The 25,527-nt window shown below is 44.7% G+C and overlaps 2 protein-coding genes and 1 non-coding gene across 5 annotated transcripts in view; 1 reads left to right on the top strand and 2 right to left on the bottom strand.

The window, feature by feature from the left end:
* Positions 1 to 182: 182 nt before the first annotated feature.
* PTCD3 (pentatricopeptide repeat domain 3) lies at positions 183 to 24,751 on the bottom strand. 2 transcript variants are annotated; one of them, XM_074821873.1, is made up of 24 exons: positions 24,655 to 24,751; positions 23,328 to 23,377; positions 22,210 to 22,249; positions 21,166 to 21,211; positions 20,348 to 20,416; positions 18,943 to 19,047; positions 18,398 to 18,521; positions 16,938 to 17,050; positions 15,760 to 15,833; positions 15,358 to 15,445; positions 15,196 to 15,256; positions 14,831 to 14,913; positions 14,022 to 14,166; positions 12,967 to 13,017; positions 11,909 to 11,992; positions 9,967 to 9,995; positions 9,348 to 9,451; positions 8,179 to 8,257; positions 7,998 to 8,088; positions 6,075 to 6,160; positions 4,737 to 4,885; positions 3,806 to 3,847; positions 1,501 to 1,659; positions 183 to 788 (listed from the first exon to the last, which is right to left on the bottom strand). In XM_074821873.1, exons 1-24 carry the CDS (start codon positions 24,747 to 24,749, stop codon positions 713 to 715), a joined length of 2,043 nt encoding a protein of 680 aa, XP_074677974.1. In that variant the 5' UTR covers positions 24,750 to 24,751; the 3' UTR covers positions 183 to 712. The 2 variants fall into 2 exon arrangements, with proteins under 2 accessions (XP_074677974.1, XP_074677975.1); XM_074821874.1 differs by lacking the exon at positions 24,655 to 24,751 and adding an exon at positions 23,752 to 23,871.
* Positions 14,980 to 15,121, bottom strand: LOC141923653 (small nucleolar RNA SNORD94). Its single transcript, XR_012623369.1, has one exon. It is a non-coding gene; the product is annotated as a small nucleolar RNA SNORD94 (small nucleolar RNA).
* Positions 24,752 to 24,855: 104 nt separating the features above from the next.
* The window catches only part of POLR1A (RNA polymerase I subunit A), a 36,342-nt gene continuing 35,670 nt past the window's right edge, over positions 24,856 to 25,527 (top strand). For both annotated transcript variants that reach the window (XR_012623011.1, XM_074821875.1), the window contains exon 1: positions 24,856 to 25,030. Coding sequence is in view for 1 of the 2 variants with exons in the window: in XM_074821875.1 (XP_074677976.1) it covers positions 24,954 to 25,030 (77 nt within the window). In the remaining variant the exon portion in view is untranslated. The remainder of the gene's footprint in view (positions 25,031 to 25,527) is intronic.

The raw sequence follows: 25,527 nt of genomic DNA on the forward strand, positions 1-25,527 counted from the left end.
CCTGTTCCAGCTGAGCCCAGCAGCACAATGCTGTGAGGCCAAGAGCAGCGCAGTCATCCCTCTTCTCCCTCACCTCATTAGCTTGATTGCTCTATTCTCTGTGAACTTTATTCTCTCACAGAGCAGCTGCAACACTTTGTAATCAACACTTTCTACTCAGGGATTATCAGAAGACAGCCCTATTTCAGGTCAGCTGTTTATTAGATGCAGTCTCCAGCTGTACAAATTGTAGCTTTTTAACATCCACAGTCCAAAGTCTGTCCCAAAATGATGACGAGTAACACCACAGGTGATGAGTATTATATTACAGCATTTACATACAGAGTAAACTTGATATTCAAGCTAGCTGGGAAGGAATTAAATCCAGTGCAGGTTTATGTTGCAGAAGGTCCAAGAGAAGTCTTGCTCAAGCCATCAAGGTCTTGCAGGTGGCTGTGCAGCCTCCAGGAAGCAGCACTCTGCTCCCTGCTGCCTGGCCGGAGCCAGCTCGTGGTGTGGAAGACACCGTGTTGGTGTAGCCCCCCTGCCTTTGAAGTTACCCAGCAGAGTAAACAGGACAGCTTCCCGCTTGCTCCAAAAAGGATGAGCAGGTCTGGTATCAGAATGCCCTGGAGCGCTCCACAGTGCTGCAGCACCTCCCTGAAGCTGTAATTTCACTTCTGGCAGGAGCCTCCTGGCGCCAGGTTCTCGGAGGGGCAGGGAAGAGGGACAGCTAGTCACGATCACTGTCGCTGTCGCTGTCACTATCGCTGCTGTCGCTGTCTGACTTGATGCTCTCCAGTGTCTTCCTGCAGATACAAAACAGTCCAGTAATCAGTCATCACCTGTTGTGACTTTTGCTTGAAAAGAGATAGTAAAAACACAGGGTAAACCCCCTCAGAGAGAACATTATGGGCTGCCTGATGCCCGTTACCCTTGAGGACAGGCCGACCCAGCAGTTGGTAGAACACACCCACCTCCTTTTGGAAAAGCAGACAAGTTCAGTTACCCAGATAGTGATGGGCCAGCTGTCAGAGCTGCTGCAACTCTGATCTATTGACTCCCTTGGACCACACCAGTGGCTCCAAACTGGTCCCTCAAGACTAAGTCCATCGTCTGAGCTTGACTGCATTAGCCCAGAAACGAGCTGTAGTGGCTGGCGAGATGTCCTGAAGGTTGACCATGAACCTCAGAACCTGTGAACCACGTGCAGGGGCCATCCTGTACCACTTCCCTGCTTTTAGAGCCTGAAATCGGTGTCTTTAGGAAAAGACTCTGGGAAAGAAGGGTGATAGCAGAGCTGAGTGGTGGACAAGGCTAACTCCATCACGGAGTTACCTTAACTCCTAGGTGGGATGGATACAGCGTGGCATCAAAAACTGAGGGGTTATTCTGGGGGTGTGAATCTACCAGAGTCAAGCAAAGGCACATCATTCTGGGGCGAGTTCTCTGCAGGAATTACCCCTCCACCACCCTGTCTACTATACCTCTCCAGCAGCAACATGAAGTGCTCCAACTTACTTCTGCTTTTCAGAGAGTTCAAATTCCTTCTCCGTTCTGCTTTTAAGTCTCTGAGATGAAGGAAGGTCGAGAGACGCTGCCAGCTTTACCAGCTTAATTGCCTCATCTGGGCAATTGGTTTGTTTAGCGCAGTTCAAGAACTCATTCATCACCTGGTCACTGCAAAAGCAAAGGCAAAGAGTGACTGTTCACAGGGTCCCAAGTGAAGTGGCCATGAACTTACAGCAGGAGCTTGACAGAGGGACAGGAGGTGACAGATTCTCTGGTCAATCAACCAGGCTAATTCTGCTCCTGCCAGAAATCCCACCTCAGCCTTCAGCCTGTACCGACGTGGTGCACTTGGGAACTTCTATCCTAGCAGAACGCAATACTTCTCCTTGCACAAAACCAGAAGGCAGCAGCTCACTGCTCAGGATAAGGATCCCACCTTACCAGCAGCCTAAATAACCTTCCCCTCTTTACAGTCCCCAAATTGGGCCCTTGCCCTCTTTCACATGGCTGGCAGAGGAACAGCGTGACAGCACATTAAATCAAAGGCAGACGTCTCACTGCCAGAGGCAGCTCTGCTGACAGCTGGCTGAACATGAGCCAGCAGTGTGCCCAGGTGGCCAAGAAGGCCAATGGTATCCTGGCTTGTATCAGAAATAGCGTGGCCAGCAGGGACAGGGAAGGGATCTTACCCCTGTACTCGGCCCTGGTGAGGCCACACCTCGATTACTGTGTTCAGTTTTGGGCCCCTCACTACAAAAAGGACATTGAATGACTCAAGCGTGTCCAGAGAAGGGCAACGAAGCTGGTGCAGGGTCTGGAGCACATGTCGTACGAGGAGCGGCTGAGGGAACTGGGGGGGTTTAGTCTGGAGAAGAGGCTGAGGGGAGACCTCATCGCCCTCTACAACTACCTGAAAGAGGGTGCAGAGAGGGGGGATGAGTCTCTTGAACCAAGTAACAAGCGATAGGACAAGAGGGAATGGCCTCAAGCTGCACCAGGGCAGGGTTAGACTGGCTCTTAGGAAGTATTTCTTTGCAGAAGGGGTTGTTGGGCGTTGGAATGGGCTGCCCAGGGCAGGGGGGGAGTCCCCATCCCTGGAGGTGTTTAAGAGTTGGGCTGACATAGCACTGAGGGATATGGTGTAATTGGGAACTGTCAGTGTTAGGTTAATGGTTGGACTAGATGATCTTCAAGGTCTTTTCCAACCTCTATGATTCTGTGACTCTGTGCTCTGCCAGCTTCACTTCGTGTCCAAGCGCTGGCTCTGCTCCTTTGTCACCTGGGGCAGCTGCTGGAGACACCTCTCTTGCCTTTCAGCAGGGAAACAATAAGTGGCTGCAGCTGGTGCCACAGGGAGCGTGGCAGAGCGGGGAAGGCAGGGGACAGTTCAGCCAGAAGAGCCTCTGATCCATTTGGTAACAGCAGGGAAACCACTTTCTCTTCACAATCACAACCCATGGCAGTCACAAACCACCAGCTAAACCATGATCTCAGGAGGAGAATTCTCCTCCTTTCCCTCTTCCCCAAATTAAGACGGGCTCTGACACAGCCTGGCAGTGCCAAGGCTTCCTCGGGCTACACCCACGGCAGTCTGCAGAAACGGGCATGCACAGAGCGCCACAAACAGTGGCCTTTGGTACCACACACCCTCACGGTGTTCGCTTCGGTGAGCTCCAAGGATTTAATTTTATTTAACACCCTCCCCCCAAACAAAACACATTACTATTCCTTAGAATTTGTTTTCTACTTCTAACAGAATTTTTCCCCCAAAATCCTGAGAAAAGCTAACTGTTGTAGCCTAACAGCGTACCACCTAAGATTTAGGATTGGACTTGATAAACTTCTCTTCAGAACTCCAGACATGTCAGAAGCACCCATGCTTGGTTAGTCACATACTGGAATTTTTTGGAGCACATGGGAAGTGAGATGTTCCCAAGAGTCCTGCTTAGACTGATTCCTAAGGCCGAGTTCATCAGTGGCACTGTCCTCCATGTCCCAGAGCTTCATTCAGTGACATCTCAAGGATCAACCACTTAAACCCCACCTTTGCATTTTCAACATTTTTTGAGACAGAAAGGTCTTGGAATGTATCAGTTGGATAAACAAACCCCTGTGCTCACAGGGACACACACACTCACACTTTGGCAGTAGCAGTAACATACAGACCATTGCTGTCAGTTAAACTGGGGGCTGGACTGAGTGACCTTTAAAGGTCCTTTCCAACCCAAACTATTCTATGATTCTAGAGCAGAAACACAATACCTCAGCCAAAGAGGAGACTCAGTACCTGAAGTCAGAACCTAAAAGTACTCACGTGGGAATCCTATTGATTTGCTGGAAACGCTCTATCATGTTCCTGTTCAAAAGAAAAAAATAATAATAATTAAAAAAAACCCCACCAAACCCCACAGGAACCAACAGATACTAAATCTCTTGGGTAAGCTCCTGTTGAAACACAGGCAGGCTCAATTTCATGAAACAATCTTCCCCACAGATCTAAAACAGATCCCATGCCGTATTCTTGCAGATGCAACGTGTACCAGCTAACACATTGATCAGTTTAACACAAAATACCTCAACTAGTGCAGAAAAAATAAAAAGTGTACTGGTGGCAAGTTTACCTTAAAATATTACACATTTTTAGATGGGTACTTGCCACTTTGTTTCAAATGAATCAGTGCAAAGAGAACATCTGTATTTAACAGAAAATAGCTCAGAACCTTAAATTGGAGGCGAGATTATTTTAAACAGTATTTCAAGTTCAGAGTATGCAGGACAGGAAATTCTAGCTACAGTAAATTTTAGCTACTGAAGAGTTCTAAAAATATTCCCTTTGGAGTTTTAATTAGGGTTATTTCTAATTAAAAGTTTAATTAAAGTCTAATTAACATCTTTAGCAGTTTGAATTCCAAAGAGTTCTAAACTTTAGAAAATGGGAAGCTGAAGGAAATCAGCAGTGCTTAGTGAAGTGATAATCAAACGCTACCTTGCCATAAGCAGCTGCACGATGCTTTAAGCCAGTTGCTACATTAACCTCTAAACCATTTTTAAGATAGAAAACTGTAACTTGGTGCCAAGAATAAACAGTAATATTAAGGAAAAACCCCATCACATTCCCAGCAGGATTTATCCCCTCCCTTTGCACTAGCACTCCAAGGCAATCATTCGTTAGCTTTTGATTTTTGTGATTAAGCCTTGAGTTACAGCGTGAGCAAGCCAAGAGCTCACGACAGCCACACACGTACCAAGCGTCCTGGGTCCTCCCAGCCCTGGAAAACAACACAGCGACAGCGCCCAGCGCACGGCCTGTCCATTCTAACGGGGCCTGCTCCCTCCCGGTTTGCTCATGGGCAGCTTTGATGTCTTCAGCACACTTGGCAAACTCCAGTTGAATCTGTGGAAAGATTGTGCTATTAATCCCCAAACATCTAGAATTAACGTGCCCTTTTCGGTGCGATTCTTCCTACAGATCCTACAGGTCTGCCCCGTGTGTGATTTAAATTTGTGAATTAACAGCGGTTACTCCTGGCGGAAAAATCTCTCCCTTCTGTCAGGACAATTGTCCCCACTAGGCAAGCTCCAAGGCCAGGACAGCTGTACTTAGAGACCTCAGCAGTATGCATAAGCCTTTAACCCTCCTCAGCTCGAGAAGCCAGGTACTGCAATGACATCTTTGGCAAAAATCCCCAAATTCTGCCACGTGCTTCCCCAGAGATGTGGCTGGCTGGGCTGGATTCTCTTCCAAACCCTGGTAAGGAAGTGATCCTCTTCTGTGTTAATTTGAGGTTTCTCTATAGATTGAAGATAATTCGAAGGACTTAGCAGGCCTGGATAAACTCACATAGATCTGGAAATCTGTAATGGCATATGCACTAGAACTGAACCTCTAAGACCTACCAGGGACAATAATCCAGCCCTTAAATGCAGTCTGTATGCTGCACACAGAAATGGGGAGACATCTCTACTCTTTTCACTGAGCTTCTGTGCTGGTTTTGGCTAGGATAGAGTTAAATTTCTTCATAGTAGCTGCTACGGTGCTATGTTTAGGATTTGTGATGAGAAGTGTTGATAACACCGGGATGTTTTCATTATCACTGAGCAGTGCTTACACAGAGTCAAGGCCTTTTCTGCCTCTCACCCCTCCCCACCAGCGAGTAGGCTGGGGGTGCACAGGGAGCTGGGAGGGGACACAGCTGGGACAGCTGACCCCAACTGACCCAAGGGGTATCCCACACCATATCACATCGTGCTCAGCATATAAACCTGGGGGAAGAAGAAGGAAGTGGGGGACGTTCAGAGTGATGGTGTTTGTCTCCCCAAGTCACCGTTATGTGTGATGGAGCCCAGCTTTCCTGGAGATGGCTGAACCCCTGCCTGCTGATGGGAAGTGCTGAATGAATTCCTTGTTTTGCTTTGCTTGTGTGCAGCTTTTGCTTTACCTATTAAACTGTCTTTACCTCAACCCATGAGTTTCTGCACTTTTACCCTTCTGATTCTTTCCACCATCCTGCTGGGGAGGAGTGAGCGAGCGGCTGTGTAGGTCTTAGCTGCTTACCGGAGTTAAACCACAACAGCTTCCATACCTCATGAGGGTGCTGCTCCCTGCTCATCAAAGACAAGAGCTCTTCCAACAGGTCATGTCTCCTATTGAACCCCAGCTGTTTCATATCTGTTTAGAGAAAGGCAGGAGTTAGTAGGTGTGACCAGCAACCTGTGCTCCCAACTCCTGGTAATGTGGTCAGCATAACTAACGCCATTTTGTAAGGCAAACAGCCATTATCTACGACTATTATCACATATTAGTTCACTTTCCCCTCATTATTGGGCCCTGAAGGTCCTGTGCACCAAGTACACGAACCAAACAGATTTCTTCTTCCCCTCCCTGCCAGCTTCGAGTCGGCGCCAGGCTGACTACTCCCCTCGTTAACGGCCCTCAAGGTCCCAGGCACCCGGCCAACCCACGGGAACAGGGAAGGCCACAGCACACCGAGCACTGTCTACAAAATGAAGCAGTTACAGGTCCTATGTGGGAACGTGAACCCAATCTGCTGCTGGACAATGAGACCCATGACCCCCCAGTGGCCAGGGACACTCCCACCATCTGCTTCCTCGTGAGGAATGAGTGATGACTTGTATTCTTTTATATGTTTTTCAAGGCTAGGTTATGATTTTTATGTTGATACAGCAAACCAAGTATTAGGATTTGACCCGATCTGCAGAGGGTCCAGGTGATTAGAAACCATAAGCTAAGTGGTGCTGTAAAATTCTGTACTACACTACTTACTTATAAAATTGTACTACACTGATTCCACTTATAGAAATCCTCTGCTATTCTGATTATAAATTCTATGCTACACTAATAAAATCCTGTTAAGAAAATAAAGCTTTAATTGTAACTACAAATTAGTGCTGTCATCATTCTGCCAAGGATCCCTAAAAGAACCTGCCTGTCCCCTCAGTGTTGGTGACAGTAGGGTATTTTCTGTTGTGGAAGGCAGCAAAGCTTGAGCCGTATGAGCATGCGGACGAGACCCAAACGAGACATGAACAGCACATGGCAATAATGGAGTAAGATTGTGAGGCTGTAAGAGCACAGGAATATATATAAAATTACAGAGTCTGTTAATGTTTTGAAAGGCTTTAAGGACTTTGTTTAACTGCATGTAAGTATCAGTTCTTGATAAAGCAGAATTTACAGCTTTAGCGTTGACCTATTTGTTGATTGGAGGAGGAAGAAAACTCAAGACAACTCCAGAAGCAGTTTGAACCAAAAAAAGAAGACATAGTAAGTCGTAACCTAAACCACAGCCCCAGAAACAGGGAAAGAACCTTCCTAGAGATGAGAGGATCCAACGAAGAATAAGATGACCCCACACCTGAATCTTACTATTGGACCAAAAGGTGCGTCAAGGCGTGTGAAGAGCACGTGAGGGGCGGGTGCACAGATTGTAAGGATATCATTGCCCAGGGGATTTTTGTTTGGGGTTCCTCTCTGGAGGCACCCAGCTCAAGCTGTCCAAATTTGTGCACCACAGACAGAATAAATTACGCTTTTATTCTGAAGGCCTTGATTTAGAGACTCTGCTTTAGGAAACCTAGGACCGAACCAGAGGGGAAGAGCTTCTCCTTTAACATCTTCTGTGTGCTAAAGCCTGTATCTGCATTCTTGTTTCCTCTTCTTAAGGGGCAAAGAACAGAGAAATAATTTAAATGAGTTAATCCTGGGCTGTTGGTTAAGGTTCTACTCTCTGGTAACCATTCAGTTTTCCGAGACGCTGACATTTAACTATGACAGAGCCCTGATCTCTCTGACAGTCCGTGCTACCAGTCCTGCCTTTCTCTAATGCAACAGCCCCACCACTGCCCTAAGGAATAACGTCCCTCATGCCAAAGCACCTTACCAGGCTATTCTGAGCACTGGGAAGTTCCCCAACTACCTCCCGCTTCGCATTGCCCCTGACTTTTATCAGACAAACCACCTATGTAGCCACGTGGCTATCACCAACCTTCCCAGACTGAAGGGATCACTTCCAAGTGGTTGGCTGCATCCAGCGCTTGAAGGAGGTCCAATATATTTTTAGGAGTTGGATAGAAAACCTGAAGGAGGAGAATCATTTCAGTAAACTGTAACTGTTCCATTTTGCCATACTAAAGCTTTGGAGCTTGCTTACCCTAACACGCACTTACCGAAGGGGACATTTCTTTGTACCATTTCAACACAACATCAATTTGTTCCATCATACACAACAATGAAAAGAATTTTGACCTATGGGAGGGAAAAAACGTTCTAATTCAGTAATGATTAAGCCAGCCAAACCATAGAGAAGCACCAGCAAATGATGGTGTTCTGATCAGATTCGTATTGCAGATCAGGGAAATTTCACTGTATGATTGCAATACTCCATATAATTAAAAAAGCAGTAGAATTTTTAATGAGAGAACTTAATGCTGACACTAGGTAATTGGCAGAGTTAATCAGAAGTTAGACCACTTCATTTTAAAAATCTCAAAAAAATGCAATCTCGCTGCCTGACGCCAGGTTTGAGGTATCTGAAAGTCTCTCAAATGCAACCTCTGGCTAAGAACCACTTTAAGAAGTGACTGAATTAACCTTGTTACTTGTGCAAGTTGGCAATGCAAGCCTGGGACCTTGACCCAATGCACTGACTAGGAGAAATGTCCCTGCACCGAGAAATTAATTTCCATTAATTTCCCCTGATTTATTTACAGGTGAAATAAGGTAAAATCATATGAATCATCCCACCCCTGAAACTGCATCTTATGATAATTATTTTTTATTAGTTTACTGGAGCATCTCTAGTTCCAATGCCCAAACAGGCTTTTCTTCAAATCAGCATGCTCCAAGTACTTAATTACCTTCCGTGACTGCAGCACTTAATGACATTGGTAAAGATGTTTCAGATGCCATAATTAGTGTCAAACGGTGGAACTACGGGGGGGGTTGTTGCCTAAATACACCTGCTGCACTGCAACCTCTCTCTACACCACCATGCAGAGCGCTAGGTCTGACCTGTATGCTATTTTGGTGTGACCTCCTAAGCTGCCATCCTAAGTGGACAACAGGATGGTGGAAAACACAACTGGTTGGTATCGTTGTTGGATGGGCATTAAGCTAAACTGATGCTCCAAGACTTTATTTCAGGTCGGGCAAGGCCACAATTGAAAACAAATCCTAAGCTATCACTGTTCTTAAGAGGGACTTAATTCCCAAACTGCACATAAAACAACCAGCTGGTGCTCAACACAGCATCGTTCTGCACAATGTACAAATCCTAGTTTGTGTTCAAATTGACAACAATACACCAGCCAGCCAGTGTAAGCTGCATTTCACTCACCAGTAGGCATTCAACCGATCCACGTCCAAGAATTTCCAGTTGTCTCCCTTCTCCATTGCCTTATTTAACCGACAGGCAAGCTTGATATCCTTAAGATCACAGCACTGCAATAAACCAGTTCGATTTTAAAGCTACCAAATATAACACCTAATACATCCCTCTGAGACTCACTTTCACAAAGGTATGAAGAGTAATGAGCTGAGAGCAAACATTTTTAACAGGATGCAATTCAGTGCAGTGACTGCCCAGGCATTTTGTTTAGTTGAGACAAATGTGCAACTCTCCAAGTGGGTGAGAGCTTTCTAACCTAAACTGACACCTCCTGGTGTGGAGACTGTCTGACCGCTGCAGCGTCACTAGGAGGAGGAGGTAGGGCACAGTAGACAGGGACTTAACGCATCTCTAGCAAGAGGTGCACGTATCACAGGCAGGCAAGTTACCAATTTAGGAGGTATCAAGCAAAGAACTGCAGAATTATGGAGGAAAGTTAATGAGATGATGAACACAGGTGAAAAAGGGAAAGGTAGAGAGCTAAACCTTGTACGACAGGTTGGAAAACTCACAGGTAGTTCTGAAACAGCTGGAGGGCTCAAAGGAATTGCAGCAAAGAGGTACTTACCGCTTGCATAGCAGTGGCAAAAAAGTTGGCTGAAAGGGAGAAAATGGGAGTCTGTTAGCTTCAAACTTTCACGGAGACATACAGCAGCTCATTAACCCAGCCTCCCAGAGGACAGATGAGACATGTTCAATTAGAAAGCTGAATGTGTAGCTCAGTTTGACAACGTAGCAGGGATCTTCACTTTACATGTAACTCGGGTGTGTTACAAGTTTTGCTAGCCAGTGGACTGGAGACAACTATACTGCAGTGCTTCTGGAGACAGCTTTAAGCAGATGATCTGTTTGACTTCAGGCAGTTTTACAAAAGCTACACTCTCCTGTTTGATGCAAGACAGCATTATTTGTCTAACAGGAAGGCTACAAAAAAAGGCAGCCACATCACTCACCTTCTCTATTAACTCTAATGGAAGAGAACACATGCAACAGAGGCCGGTGCTCAGGCAGGTTACCCACCCACTCAGTACACCCCAGGGCTGCCCAAGAACATACAACTGTCCCCTGAAAATGTCTCCTTCCAGTTTTGTGAGGCTTCGACCCTGGTTTCTGTAACTGACACTTCAAAGCAGCACGCAGACTGATGCTGCCACAGAGAGGCAAAGGAAGCTACAGCAGGAGGAAGAATATAAACTATCCTGCTCAGCAGCCAATTTCATTTCTGTGGTGAGAATAGTGGATAGGTGGCTTTTGTTTTCTGAAGGAAACATAAGAGTACTGCATGCTATCAGAGACTGAAACAATGGCTGGCTGTTGGTAGCAAAATGGTGGAAAGAACTGTTAAGATAATCTACTTAAAACCATTAGGTACAATACACCTGCCTTTCCCTTGCAAGATGTAATAAATCAGACACTTTTAAGTTGGAGAAGACAGTTTTGTGTTATTTGGGTGTTCAGTATACACTTCTGGCAGCAGCTTAGAGCAGAGCATATACAGAGCAGAGTATAACACACATAGCAGGGCAGAAGCAAACAAAAGAGGTGTACAACATTCCCAGGCTTCTTTCCAAGGACAAAAGAAAATTGCTGGTAGGATAACCCAATATGCTACTCCAACATGATCTCATAATCTGTCTAAAATCATAACAACTCCTCACTGGTTTCCTGAAGCATGCATTGTAAAGGCTTCTTTCATCCTAGAACTGTCAGCTGCTGAAGAGTAGCATCCGACACTTTGTTAACACCAGGTTGTACACAGCACAGCCAGACTCATCTTCAGACTGAAGCTGCATCTACTTCTGTATGTACAGAAAGGCTGTGAACATCCCAGGGCAATGCTGTGTACATAGAATCAGAATCACAGAATCATCTAGGTTGGAGAAGACCTTGAAGGTCATCTAGTCCAACCATTAACCTCACACTGACTGTTCCCAACTCCACCAGATCCCTCAGCGCTGGGTCAACCCGACTCTTAAACCCCTCCAGGGATGGGGACTCCACCACTGCCCTGGGCAGCCCCTTACAGAGGGCAGAAAGAGCCAGTGAGATGTGGGATGTTCAGAATCTACCCCTTCCACAGACCCAAGTTTCACTTTTGCATGGTTTTATTTCATGCAATTTTCTGAAAAGGATTAGGAAGAACTAGAATAGGAACTCACACCACACTGCAACAAAAAACTGTTCACCAGACATGTATCATTTCATGAAGCTGCTAGCAGACATTCCTTCTTACACCAGTCTTGTAAATAGCCTCGTGTTTTTTATTGCAGGTGACTCAAACACTCATTCACATGGGCTACACTGCTACTCCACACAGAAGCCAGTGCACCAACACACAGCACAACCTCCTGGCACTGGAATTTGTCCTTCTTTGCGTCCAAAAAGCATCCGAAGGGACTGATATAAGCTGCATGTGTTCTTCCTAGCTGGGTAGAAGTACCTGAAATTCATAGGTACCTTTTCAGCCAAGCTTAATCAATGCAGACTGTCAGATATATTGAAGTCCATACCATCATCAGGGTCCTGGGGCGTGAAACTCCTCTTTTCAACGTCATCTAGCACCTCAGAGATGATGCCTGACGGGTAACTATCAACTGTGGGGCAAACAGAGAAGCAACATCACATCTCGGTTGTGCTAAGCACTTCGTTAGTGAATAGTGTCAGCCTGCAAATGTAATACGGACATCGAAACAAGCAACGTGATTTCAGACAAGTGTCATGATTCTCTTATCTGTGCCCCTGCTTGCGGTGCTCCACATCAGCTGCAATTTTATTTGCTCTAAAATCTGCACTATTGCCAGATTTCCACAGCACGATGGGGCAGATTTGGAAAGATAAAAAGTACTTTCTAGCAAGGAATTCACCAGGCCTGGAAGTTTGTCCTTAAGAAGGCTGCACTGTGAAAAGCGAGGCATTTCATAAACAACTAAACAATTTAAATAGTAATTTTAAAAATTAAAAAAGGGAAAAAACAAAGAAAAACAACAACCAAACCCAGAAAGACTCCAGAGCAGTTCCTCCACATTTGTTAAAACACAAGGACTGCAGCTATGACTACTGGGGTCTTCCCTTTCCATGCCCACCGATTTTTGACTGAAGGATCTCCAACCGTTGGGCTCCTGCCTTCTAACACAGCTGTTTCAAGACAGCTCCAATGCAGAGAACTGTTGCAGAAAAACAGAATGCCTGTGCAATTTATTCCCTGTGAGTAGAACAGTGTATGAAATCACATGTACTGTAGTCAGATCTAGCCTCCACAGAGGCTGAGTGCATCTGCTCTTGAGCTTTATCAACCTGTGGCCACAAATAGAAAGGAAATGGGTTTTCTTCCCAGTTCTGCCCATTCTCAAAACACAAGGGCTCTTCCCTCCCTGTAAAAGGTTATGATCCTGTGTAGCTTTTTCTGCACCCAAGTAGAATCAGACTGTGCAGGTAACATTAGGACTGCACACACAAGAAGCTGTCTTTCAATCCATAAATCAACTGCCTTCACTCAATCACATCTGGAAAGCATTTAAAGCAGCTGCTAAACAGGCCACATCCCTGGACAAGTTGATATTGCACGTACCGTCCTTATAAAAGATAAAGAGAAGATGATCATACGTTGCAAGGCTAGGCTCTGAAAAGCAAAAACATTGAAGTTACTTCAACATTCTTGGCTGAGCTGTATGCCTGAGCTCTAATTCACAGTCTCTAGCCCTTCCAGTCAAGCAGCATGAATAAATTTACTCTCTCATTTCTCTCTCCATCCACCTTAATGCTGGACCAGACCTCACGTACAACTGGGAGAGATGATATCTGAGGGTGGACCACCAGCTGAAGCACCATATTGCTAAGGAGCAAACAGCCAAGCTTCCCCACTCTAAATTAAAAGCAAAAATATTTCATAACTAGTTTTCCATTCTGCTCATGAACCTATCTTTAGTGTATCAGCAAGCATGTTACTAGGGCAAAGCACACTCTGCAAGACATCAAATAGGCTATGCCCACATTCCCTGGTTTTGCAGTGTTTACCTGACATCAAAAAACATCATCTAGATCAAAAGTTTTTTTTTCCTGTAAAGATGTAGATATATAGACCTGAACTGGATTGGCTGACTTCTGAAGTAAATCTCCTTGATCTGTGGGAATCAAACAGACTCAGCTGACTGCTGCAAATATATATTCATATTATTCACTATTTCTACAGCAGTACTACAATAAGGACCCAGTTGAGAAAGAGCCTATGAGCCAGGACACACTCCCCCACTGCATAACACACCTGGCCTTGAGTAGCTAGAGGTACTACAGGTAAAAAAGTAATGATAAACATGCTCCTAGCCCAAAAGACTACAGCATGAAAATGCTTCATTATTTGACCTAAGGGGCTAAGTGCACCCACTATACTGTCATTAGTAATCAGCACTGAACAAAGACTAAAGATGATGATTCAATTTGAAATCCACAAGCACTGCTTGCTCAGTGGCCACAGCTCAATACTTACACATCTTTATTTCTCAGTTCTCTTGCGAAAGGAAACAAATTCCCTGCAACTAGGAATCACTGTGTTGTTTGCTACTGAACTCTTAACTATACTATTCTGGAGGTGGCACAGGAATATAATAACCATTCTGGTTCTCTTACCTATATCAAGTGCTTCCATTTCCTTTATTACCAGTAGCGACATACTTTTGCCTACACCACCACATCTTCTCAGAGTCTTCAGTAAAGCATTAAAAGTTAGCAGATTTGGTTGCACTTCCTGCTGAGCCATGTGATTCAGGAAGACCTTAAACAAAATCCCCAAATCCTTAGTGCTTCACATATTACGGATCACAGTTCAGCTATCAAGTAGGTATACATGCATTTCCTCAATCTAATCCTTCTCATCCCCTTCAAGTGAAGGGCTCTGCCTCAATTGGCCTTGTGTTGAGGGAGTACCATCTAATTTTTAATTAATTCGACCAAAAAAACAAGACTACAAAATTACATCAGATTAGATCTTGAAGAACTGTGTCTAGAACATCAAGGAAATTTTTAAATTTATGTACTAGCCTTCCTTACTGATGTTACGTCATTAAAACTGGAGCCTCTAATGTTACTCCTCAAAAATCCATTTCTACCACACCATCATGAATTTCAATTCAAAGACTTTTTATCTAAAATAGGTTTTATCTCTGAGCACAACTTCCCAATTACTTTCTGTCTGGGCAGTTCTTGGATCAGGTAGGTTTTCACTAGGCAAACCATTCTGCAAGGGCAAGGCTGGATTTAGTACATTTCCCACTTCTCAGTAGTTAGTTTGTATGTTTAAACTAGTGTACTTCCTTTGCAGTATCTTCATATAGAGCTCTTTGTTTTAGTCTTCTAGCAACTGCAAAATTCTACGGATAAAGCAGACCCAGCCCCTACACTCTTACCACTTCCCCACCTCTTCTCCTCTACCTTCTTACCTTGGCTAACTCCCATCTTTCTAAGAACATTTCCTTTAGATATGGGACTGCTGTAATCAGTGCGTTGAAGGTGTGCACATCAGCTGGAAAAGGTAAGATAATTCATTTTAACTGACAATTATATTCTACAGGAAACAATTTGTTCTAACATGGCTCAGTTTTTGGCAAAGTCTCATGCAAACCTGTTTCCAGGGAGCCAGCCACACGCCAGCTGCACTGAAACAAACAGTTTGCATTCAGCTCCCATGATCTAGCTGAGGTCCGTACCCCTGCGCCAATCATCACTGCCATGAAACAAATATTCATGCACCCAACAACGGCTATGTTACTTAGAAGACCACAATGGAAAACCAGGAGACACCTACCCTTGTGTCTTTCATTCAGCAAATCTATGTACATGTCGTAAGCTTTAGCAGAAGCCCCGTGCTGCAAAAAAACAAAAAAACAACAAAAATAAACAATCTTTATGACTGCGTGAGATTTCACAAGCTGAAAAAAGTCCTCCCAGCACTGAAGGAGTATTTTACCTTCACCATCCCACGGATCATTGTGCAATAGGAGTGTGCATTCCTCTCTGGCATTATCTTAAATATCCTTTCAGCATTGTTATTCTCCCTAGAATCAATGAACAAGCTGAATGTTAAAGAACTCCATAAAAGATACCTTCAGGAAAAGGATTCAACATATAGAACAAAATAATGGGCTGTACTCCCATGAGCTGACATTCAAATATATTACTTATGATACTTTGAGCTATTCTACAATCACTTATTAGATTTCCATTATCACTTTAAAAGATTTTCAAACACAGATGTATTTAACAAGTAACACGTGCAAGTACAGGCTGCTAAAAAGTCTTGAAGTCTGTTTTACAACAATGCACGTGCACAACGCACTGAATACACAAATATTGGCAACGTCTTCTATACCTCCATCTAGAGGCAAATGGCTGTGAACCTCTTTGGGATTGTTTCTTTGGAGCCTTCTGCTCTGAAGCATTCACCTGGAAAGATTTTTGCAGAAGTAAGTTTCTCAGAGTTCAAAGTTATGATTAAACATCAAATGACGTAATTTGGTAACAACACAGAAGGTCAGCAGCAATTTATATGTTACCAAAAGTGTTTTTTAATGGATTATGTCCTGGTTTAGCCAGGATAGGGTTAAGTTTCCCCAGCAGTGCGGGGGGAAGCTCTAGCCAGGTTATTCATATATCATGCTGACGTCACATCCTGGTGCGAGCACGGGAAGAATCGGTGATCGCGTGGGTTGGCGCAGCCGGTCCTCTCACTGCTGTATCGGTATATACTTTGCTCTGTTCATTGTTATCACTGTTATTATTATTGTTATTGTTTGTTGTGTTGCTGTTGCTCTGTTGTATTAAACCTCTCCTTATCTCAGTCTCGGGGCTTTGTATTTTACTCCCTTTGTGAAATAATGGTGGTCTCAGACCCTGGCAGGGGCTAAACCACTACAGATTACATTAAAATCATTTCTATATAATGTTTAGGAACTAGATGAAAAATACTGTTTATGTTACTAGACATACTAACAAGGTAAATTACATGTATTTGGGGAATTGCTGGGAATCATTAGATTCTGCAAATGCTCCGCAAACCCCTTTCTCCCTCAACAGTCTTCCCAGGGACGGGTATTGTGCAATATATCTACTACTGTACCCTGTGACCCGATACTTTGATGTCACACAAGGATCCCTCAACTTCATTGAAATCTAGTTAATATGGTCCAGACTGGAAGAAAATTAATGAGCTGATCTACACTAGAGGTACTAGAGGGCTTCTTCGCAGGCAACTACAAAACCAAGGCTATCAGTGAGAAACAAGTTATTTAAATGCAGTTCAGCAGAACTAAGCCATGGCAGGGTTCCAGCTACTAAGTTCAGCTTTATGGAAACTGCTTTTGCTACTAGGTCACACACAGGATTTTTATAACTGCCGTATGTATCCCTTGGGAATGTTGACTGCATCTGACCCACCTCACACTATCTCCCAGGCAGGTAGTCACAGTACAAAAATCTTTACATCACCTTGATACATTCCCATTACGTATGAAAGAAGGAAAGAAGTACAGATCAACAGGTTTTTCATACCCCTGGTTCTTCCAAATCCTCTTTTTCTTCTTTTTCTGGGGTAGATTCTCCATCTCCGTAGAAGCATAACAAATCTAAAAGGCTGTTTGTGGTCTCCAGAGATACAGGGGTACCTACAGAAAATGAGGATGTACAACAGTCGCAGAGAAAGTAAAGAACACACCATTCCACAGCTGTATCAGAAAACTTTCAAACACCCAGTTATGCCACTTTGTTCTCTTTCAACATAAAGGCATTCTCCAGCAAGTCTGTAAAACCTGGGTGTGATGTTAATACTTCCACAAACCCATTCAGAGCAGGTGACAATTTTAACACTGAACTAGAGTATCTGTTTTTCTATTGAAGCCACTGAAAGGGTAGAGTTTTCCTGACCAAGTGGGAGAGAGAACTGGCAGCTGGCAGCCAAAACTGTGAAGCAGCACAAGCCCAACACAACATCCGAAATTTCTAGTGCTTTTCATAACTACTCTTAGGATACACCCTGTTGTGAAGACCATTTTGTGTGTTTCACTTTCTATGAAACAGATTTAAAACCAAAAAAAGAAAAGAGCTATTTGATGGAATCATCTCCTTTCCATCTTGTAGTGGATATGAGAAGGTGTCACCCTTCCCAGTAAGTTTTCCTCCTTCAGAGGCTGTGGCAGTTACAGTTTTCTGTTGCTTTCTCCTCATTCACCCATGACAAAGATAAGGTCCAAATTAAGGAAGAACTGAGAAATTTCGACTCATTTACAGAGGCCAGAAGGGGCACTCAGCTCCTGTGCTATACCAGTTCAACACAACAGCAAAGTGCTCAGCACAGACACAGCTTATACCAAACAATATGCTACTGCACGAGGGCCTTTGTGGGCAGAATGGCATCGCTCAGTCACGCAGCATCTGCCCTCAACAGGCCCTACTCTCCTGCATCACTGATTCTTCCGCTTTGGAAGAAAAGAAAAAAACTCAACACTGTATCATCTGCTTCTTGATCAAGAAATCATTTGTTCTCTGTATCACCAAACTGACATGTCAGACAAGCAGTAGGTAAGGAGGGCCCAATAATACTGAAGAACCACTTCACCAGACCAATGATATCACAGAATCATCTAGGTTGGAAAAGACCTTGAAGATCACCTACTCTAACCATTAACCTAACACTGATCGTTCTCAACTCCACCAGATCCCTCAGTGCTGGGTCAATCCGACTCTTAAACCCCTCCAGGGATGGGGACTCCACCACTGCTCTGGGCAGCCCATTCCAACACCCAACAACCCGTTCTGGAAAGAAATGCTTCCTAAAATCCAGTCTAAACCTTCCCTGGCGCAACTTAAGGCCATTACCTCTTGTCCTAAAAGATAGTTGTGAAAGGCAGCAACGTAATTGTGAAATTGTCTCCATAGCCTGTGCCAGCTATTAAAATATTTTTGCCACAATTTAAGGAGAGCTCCACCACAAAATCTGGCAGGTGGCCACATACCTGCTTGTACAAGCTGATCGAAGAGGTCCACAGAATCTTTCACCCTTCTGAGGTGGATACGCTCTTTCAGAGCTTCCTCACTCAATCCTTCAATTTGAGGTGTAAGAATCTCAGGCATCAAGCACTAAAAGCAGAGTGCACATTAGACACGAACTCAAACGTTGCCTGAACCATTGCCCAAACACTAACCAATATGCTTACTCTCCACCCAGTACACTGCTTTGATAATCTCCTAACCCTCCCAGCCTAACAGCAGCAGTCCATTTAGTGATGGACAACACAGCCTGACCTCCCATTTTCATGCAAGTCAACATCTAACCAACTTTTCTTTTCTTACTTTTATCTAAAGAACCTGATATGATATTGAATTCCTAAGGAAAAATGTTCACTTCAGAAACATAATGGAAACACAGTACTGCTTTCACAGCTGTCCGCAAAACAGTTAATAAAATTATCTTTTCATGTTAGTTTTGGACCAGTCTGACAGTTGATTTCAATACTTGAAAAAGCACAAATACAATGAAAATGAAAAGCAAAAAGCTTACTGGTACATTGGGCTCTACAAAAGTCTTGTCAAAATACTGAGGAAATTGCTTAATAATGTATTTTGCAGCATTTCTCCCAGACTCCTTCGACAATGAAAACAGACGCTGCATAGGAACGAGAGAGAACAAGATGAAGAAACACGCAATTAAAAGGCTGAGAGCAAGAACAACATTTTCCATTGCATTGAGTGTTCTGATGGGATCAAATTAAACTTATGCTTCCTTTTCAACTCTTTAGTAGAAACACAGGCACAAGACAACATTCCAGATAAACATTCCAGTATTTATGCCAGTATAAGAATGTCTATTCTTTAAATTTTCTGTTACTCAGTCAAAGGACAAAGTTCTGTATCAGACACATCTGAAATGCTGCACTAGCACCTCAAGCTCAAAAGCATCTCTCCTTAGAGTTAGAGCACTCAGATGTTTCTCTCCCTGTTTGTCGTTTCCAAGAGCATCACCCAAATCCCATTCATATCTTTTCCTCAGGTTCTAAAGTCAGACCCTCCTTTCCAGTTTCTTTTAAGGAAACTCTTCACATTCGACAGCTGCCCTCAGCCTTCTCACCAGCTGCACCTCTGGTATGCAGAAGAACTCAAGTTCTCTTGTAGTTGTATCACTGATCTGCCATGACATATCTCATCTCCCAGTCTTCTCTTGCTACGCTCTAACTAACATCACACATAGCACTTCCTTCTTGCCCTCATTTCCAGTTCTGCTTTCTCCTGCCTCAGCTTCATGCTCTTTAATCTTATGCAAAGATAACATCAGGGGAAGATTCCTTTCCTTCTTCCTTTCTATTATCGTCTCAACACTACTATTTCCATAAACATAAGTTACCAAATAGCTGGTCTGTGATAAAACTAAAATTCCTGGGGCCTGGCCGGGACAGTTAACTGAAACACATAGTCTATATAGTAACACAAGCATAAGTGACCTTATGTGTTTTAATTAATTTCACTCAATTTAATTCATTTAATACAAATTCATCTAAACTGTAAGCACAAAATCTCAACACTTGCAATACCACATATCCACAGTCTCTATTCAAGGTATGTAAACACAGTTTTAACAGGTTGAATGCTTCACCTAAAGAATTACTGTTGAGAGTTATTTAATGTACTAAGAGCATGGAGAAACAGAACAATTCAGCAGGTAAACCACTGACTTGCAAGAATGTTAAAAGAGCTGTGTCAGCTGGAAAGTCTCTACAGGGACAGGAAGAAGAGATAACTTTGTGTGTGCAGGGTAGATTTGTCCAGAGAAATGCTACAGTCATTACACACTCAAAAATACACAGAGGAGAAAATTCTGAATTGAATTCTCCAATTAGATAAGAGTTTTCATAGCCTAGACTAACGGAGGGAAGCGGGAAGCTATCAAGGATTTGAAAGAAAATACTTACAGCACTGGCTGCATTTCTTGGTATAAGGAAAGGGTCATCCTGGAACATATAATGAGCAGCAGTAGGATCCTGTAGAAAGGAGAACTTGGACTGAAACGTTTATAGTTATGTACACAGGCATGCTGTAGGAATATCACACTGCCTCATGGAATTTATGGCACAATGAACACTTCCATCATAACCACTATCTGATGACCATTTTACAAAAGTTCCTCTTGTTCAAAAGGGTTTAGCCAGTTTGGAAATAGTTTAAAAACTATTTCCATTATACACGCACGTGCAGGCTAACACTGTGGCAACAAGAGGGTCCCTGCAATAACACAGCAAGCAATTAAGTGCCCTGCAAAGCAAGTAGGACCCCAACTGTAACAGTCTGGGGGGAGCTGAGGGGACTTGCAGGATCAGATTCAACTTCCAGAATTCAGGAGAGACAGGATTAAAGAACGGCATCACAGCACTTACAGTTGTGGCCTAGCAAGAGTAGACACTCACTGCTCTTTGCAAGGCTTGCTTTCTGGACTGAGACTGGGAAGAGGCAGTCTGAATTGAGAAGCTGAACTGGTAAAGGAACTTGCTCCCGATATTAGCTAAAGCCTTATCAGAGTATTACAGCTTTCACTGGTAATTGCAGTTCTTGACACTAGAATGAGGCTTCAAGGACACAGGAAAATGTGTTGAGCAAAAGTGAAAACCTCATAAAAAATGGTGTAAAAGTCCCATCTTTCATTTACGGCCAAAGCAGAAGTAAGAGTCTCCAGAGTGCAAGGCTACTGTGTGAGATGGAAAACTCAACTCATTTCCATGACAGAACTACTTACCCTGTTCACGGTAGAAGCCAATGTTTGAAGAACCGCTAGCTTATCCCTAAACATAAAGGAGCTTTGATTAATACTCAGTTGCAGACTTCGAATGTTATGCATTACATATATGCAGAACAAGCACAGGATTATCCTGGCCCGTCAGGATTTTCAGTTCTGTAAAATAATGGTTTTGCTGCACTTAGAAAATACCACTTTTTGCAAAGGGAGGGAAAAATTCAACTGCAAAAATGGTCTCAGTTCTGGAACAATCACAGGAAAAAGAAAAGACTTTGAGGAAAACCAGAAGAGCATGTGTGTTTCCTGCTACCACTCCTGCCTTTATTATACATTATCAAACAAAGAACATAGGGAAGGGACACAGAAGGAATTCCCTGGAATGCCCCTCTCAGAGCCCCCCATCTCTGAGGGATGGATAGGAGTCCCCCTCCACAACATATCTTGGGAGGAAAAAACAAAACAAAACAAACCAAGATTTCTCAGGACTCCTGTGCCTGTGGATCCTTAAGAGTTTGGCTGCGTTTCAAGCAAGCAATGAAAGGCCACTGAAAGTGTTTAGGTGAAGGTGGTCTTATTTTAGATTTACATGCAGACACCATTTGACTATAAACTTACATTTTTGCTGTACAGTCCTCTTAAGTGCTTGTAACAAAACAGCTTTTGTTCAGCTGCATAATTTTTAAACAGGATTTATTCAGCCAGCTATCAATGGCCAAGTTTATTTTGCTGGAAGAAACACACCCACATGCAGACAGCCAAATTAACTTGATTTTACAGATTTCTGGTGAATGTGATCTTTTATAAAGAAACAAGAACTCTGCTTAAAAATGCAGTCCTTACAACTGTGTACATACTCTGCACAGACAGTAAGAGTCAAGAATATTCCCAGAGATCCCAGTCAGCAGGAAAGCCACTAGTGGGACATTAAATCCAGGAATACAGCAACTTGTATTTTCTTTTTCAACTTTGGTGGACAGACTACATTTAGCTGTCTAACCATGATTTTCTTCTAGGCTGAGAGCTATTTCAACATTAAACACTCACCAGGTTTTCCTTCGGGGGAGTACAATTTCTTCTTGAGTAACTATGAGAAATGATATTATTATTAGAAACAAGCAGATGCTCAAAGAAAATCCCAACCTCATGAAAATTGATGCTTTCAGCTGATCCAGCTGCAAGTACTACAGCAAAGATTTAAAAAACAGTCTGTCATAGGCCACAATTTACCAGAATGGTAAAAGAAAAGGCTGGCAGGGAGCTTAAGTGTCTTGCGTCAAGAAAGGATCGGGGCCTGTGACAAATAAACGTCAAAGAGTTTGCACCCATTTACCCATTCAAGCTTCTCCAATGATCCTTAACCTGTACCTTCCTGCTTCAGCCCCAACCTTTCCCAGTCCCTTGATTTCCCACTCTTAGTCCCCAAGTTTGAAGTTTGCTGTCTCTGCCCATTTGGCTTCTCCAGTTCAGTTTGCCTGAATACTGCAGCCAAGTGCCCTCTCAAGTTCCTGCTCCAACAGCCTGTCACCAACTGTTCAGTTCCTTCCACCACACAGATCAATCTGCCCAGCTTTCCCAAAGAGCAAAAAGGACAATACCAAAAGAAGCAGCTAGAGGTTGTTAGTAAAGCATGTTAGCAAATTCATTCACAGACGAGCACGTGGGACCTCCTGATTACAACCCCCAGAGCCAGGGTGCGCAGAGGCACTTTTCCCACTGCCTCTGTGTTGGCGCTTCCATGAGCTGTTACTGACTGGCAGGAACTTACTCCCTCTTGCAGCATGGCTCCAAGCACCCCACCTTACTGGTCTCACAAAACTCATAGCAGAAATATGGTGAGAAGTACAGAGAAGCAAGAACGTGAAAGAAACTGCCAGGATCAAGGTGGAAAACTCCTTATTTTTATTTTATAGTTTATTACATTTCAAAGAGCAACTGGACAGCTCACGGAACTGGACAACTCAGTCCATGCTCTGAGAGCACAGAGCTGCTTGGTGGTGAGGGCAGTCAAGTTAAGCCAAGAAATCTCTGAACAATGAAGACGGGGGAAAAGAAAATCCAAGAAGGGGAAGGAGAGCATTCATGTCTTCTTCATCTCCTGACACACTATGTTGTTTGGAGATGAAAAAAACCTATGCAGGAAACTAGTAATTAAGACATCATACCTTCTGAATTCTCCACAGTCTTCTCTAGAGCCGTACTACTAGAACAGCACCTATAAACGAATCAGAATTTTGAATTTATATTAGTCACATTAATGTAACAAAAGGAGATTAATGAAATTCTGTACTACAGGTCAGAATTAATTAAAACATTAGAGAGGAAAAGTAAGAGGAAACGTTGCACTGTTACTAACATCAAATTATTATCACAAAACTCGTATGTGATGCTTCTCTTAAAGCCCTAATTTCAAGGGGCAAGAAGTTATACACAGAAAATCATTACATAAAATTTGTAATTCTTTATTTTCGGGGATATTATGGCTTTAAAGTAGTTTTCATTGATTAGTGCATCTTAGAAAGAAAATCCTGAACATAATCAGAAAAGACATTTTATGCTTTAGAGGCAGGATCTAGCTGAAAGCGGTACCTTTAAAAATATATTGTAGACCTGAGTAGTGTTTACACAAGCAGAAGACCCTCAGTTGGGATGCAGGGAAATCAGACCTGTTTCATTCCAGATGCCCAGTCTCTACAGAGCTCCAGACAGCACATTCACATAACCACAACTGCAAAAGGCGCATCCACATAAATTTGCCTCTGCTGTGTATCGCAAAGCAGCTGCTTTGTGCTCAGTTCAGTCACAGGACACTGCTTCAAGTCTTTTTCACAACTGCTCACATTCTATTGCTCTTAACGCAAATTAAAGCTTACATTAAAATACTTTTACCTTTTTTCCTCATGAAGCAATCTAACACTAAAGCCCTTACTGTAACTCTGGCATTCGCATGTGCTTCCACACTGACCTTGACCCTGAGGGAAATGCTGTTAAGGTGCATTCATATCTCTGTGCTTTAGTGATATTGCATAATTCTAGCTGTTCCTATATGTCACATAAACTTATGAAATATGATTTTACCATCCCAGATGCGAGTCATATTTTGCCTATAGACACCCAGTGGCACGGGACTTTTCCACTTGATTCATACCCTGAAAGCAACCTCTCCCCTCCATGTGCTTTTTCGTGAGATTCAGCTCTAGGAATCACTTAACACCTCAAATTCACGTCCGGGGCAGCTCCGAGACGCAGAGCCCCCCCAAAAGCAGGGAAAAGCGCCAGAAGGGGCGCTCCCCCGCCCCAGGCCGCGCCATGCCACCCCGAGCCTGCCCGCCTCAGCCTCCAGGCCAGCGACCCCAGATACCAGCGCGCACGCGCCGGCGCGGCCTTTCCCGCCTCAACTCCTTCCCCCCCCCAATCCGTTGATTCCTCCACGGTGTCACCACCGCCGGGCCCGTCTCTTCCCTCCGCTGAGGGATCGCCACAGAGCCTTACCGGTAGCGCTCTCCCCTCCCGCCCGGTAAGCAGCACCGCCTGCTCAGCGCTACCCCCTGCAGCCAGGCGCTGCCCGCCAGCCGCCGCGCCGCCATGCCGGCCCTGGCGCAGCGCCCGCTGGGAAGCAGGGCGGTACCACTCCCGCGGCGGGCAGGTGGGAGGCCGCCCCTCCTCGGCCGTGGTACCGCCCGGCCCCGCCTGCCCCGCTCCGCCGGGACCGCGTGGTGCCGCGGGTGGCGCAGCACCTCCGGCTGCAGAGGGGGACGAGGCGCGGGCCGGGGGAGACTCGTTCTTTCACCATGAAGCCGCCGAAAGTGGTGCCGTGGCGGCGGCTGGTTGGGGTCTCCTTCGGGATGTACACGGCCGAGGAGATCAGGTGAGGACCTTGGCAGGCGGGGGGGGTTGTCCGCTTCCCCCGGCTCGTGGGTTCTGTTGAGGACTCCAGCTCCCGGCGTGCCCTGCGCCGGAGCGCCGGCGGTCCTCGGCGGGCTGGAGGCGCGAGGCCTGCTGGGACATGTAGTCTGGCTGCGCCGTGGCCCTCAGCAGCCGCTGGGATGGCGGCAACTGAGTACCCCCTGGTTGTTGGGGGTTGGGGGGCTGCGAGGTCTCTCAGACCCATTGCGTGGCCTGGGGCCGCTGGAGGTTGTTGGAGGAGTGGGGAAGGGCTGTGGGGCTGGGGGGGAGATTCCTCGAGGGGGGCTGAGGGAAACTGTATGAGTTTCAATAAGGCCAAATGCCGGGTGCTGCACTTGGGCTACAACAACCCCCAGCAGCGTTACAGGCTTGGGGAGGAGTGGCTGGAGAGCTGCCAGTCAGAGAGGGACCTGGGGGTGTGGATTGACAGCCGGCTGAACATGAGCCAGCAGTGTGCCC

The sequence above is a fragment of the Strix aluco genome, chromosome 4 (assembly GCF_031877795.1).
Source record: "Strix aluco isolate bStrAlu1 chromosome 4, bStrAlu1.hap1, whole genome shotgun sequence".
In the NCBI taxonomy this organism is placed as follows: domain Eukaryota; kingdom Metazoa; phylum Chordata; class Aves; order Strigiformes; family Strigidae; genus Strix; species Strix aluco.

What these genes read in the sequence shown, in the direction of transcription:
- PTCD3 (XM_074821873.1), bottom strand. Translation starts at nt 24,749, where the DNA reads ATGGCGGCGCGGCGGCTGGCGGGCAGCGCCTGGCTGCAGGGGGTAGCG. An exon ending in CTCCCCCGAAGGAAAACCTG is followed by an intron (nt 21,212 to 22,209) that starts GTGAGTGTTTAA and finishes CTTTATGTTTAG; the next exon opens with GGATAAGCTAGCGGTTCTTC. An exon ending in AATGGAAGCACTTGATATAG is followed by an intron (nt 13,018 to 14,021) that starts GTAAGAGAACCA and finishes TTTGCTTTTCAG; the next exon opens with AGCCTAGCCTTGCAACGTAT.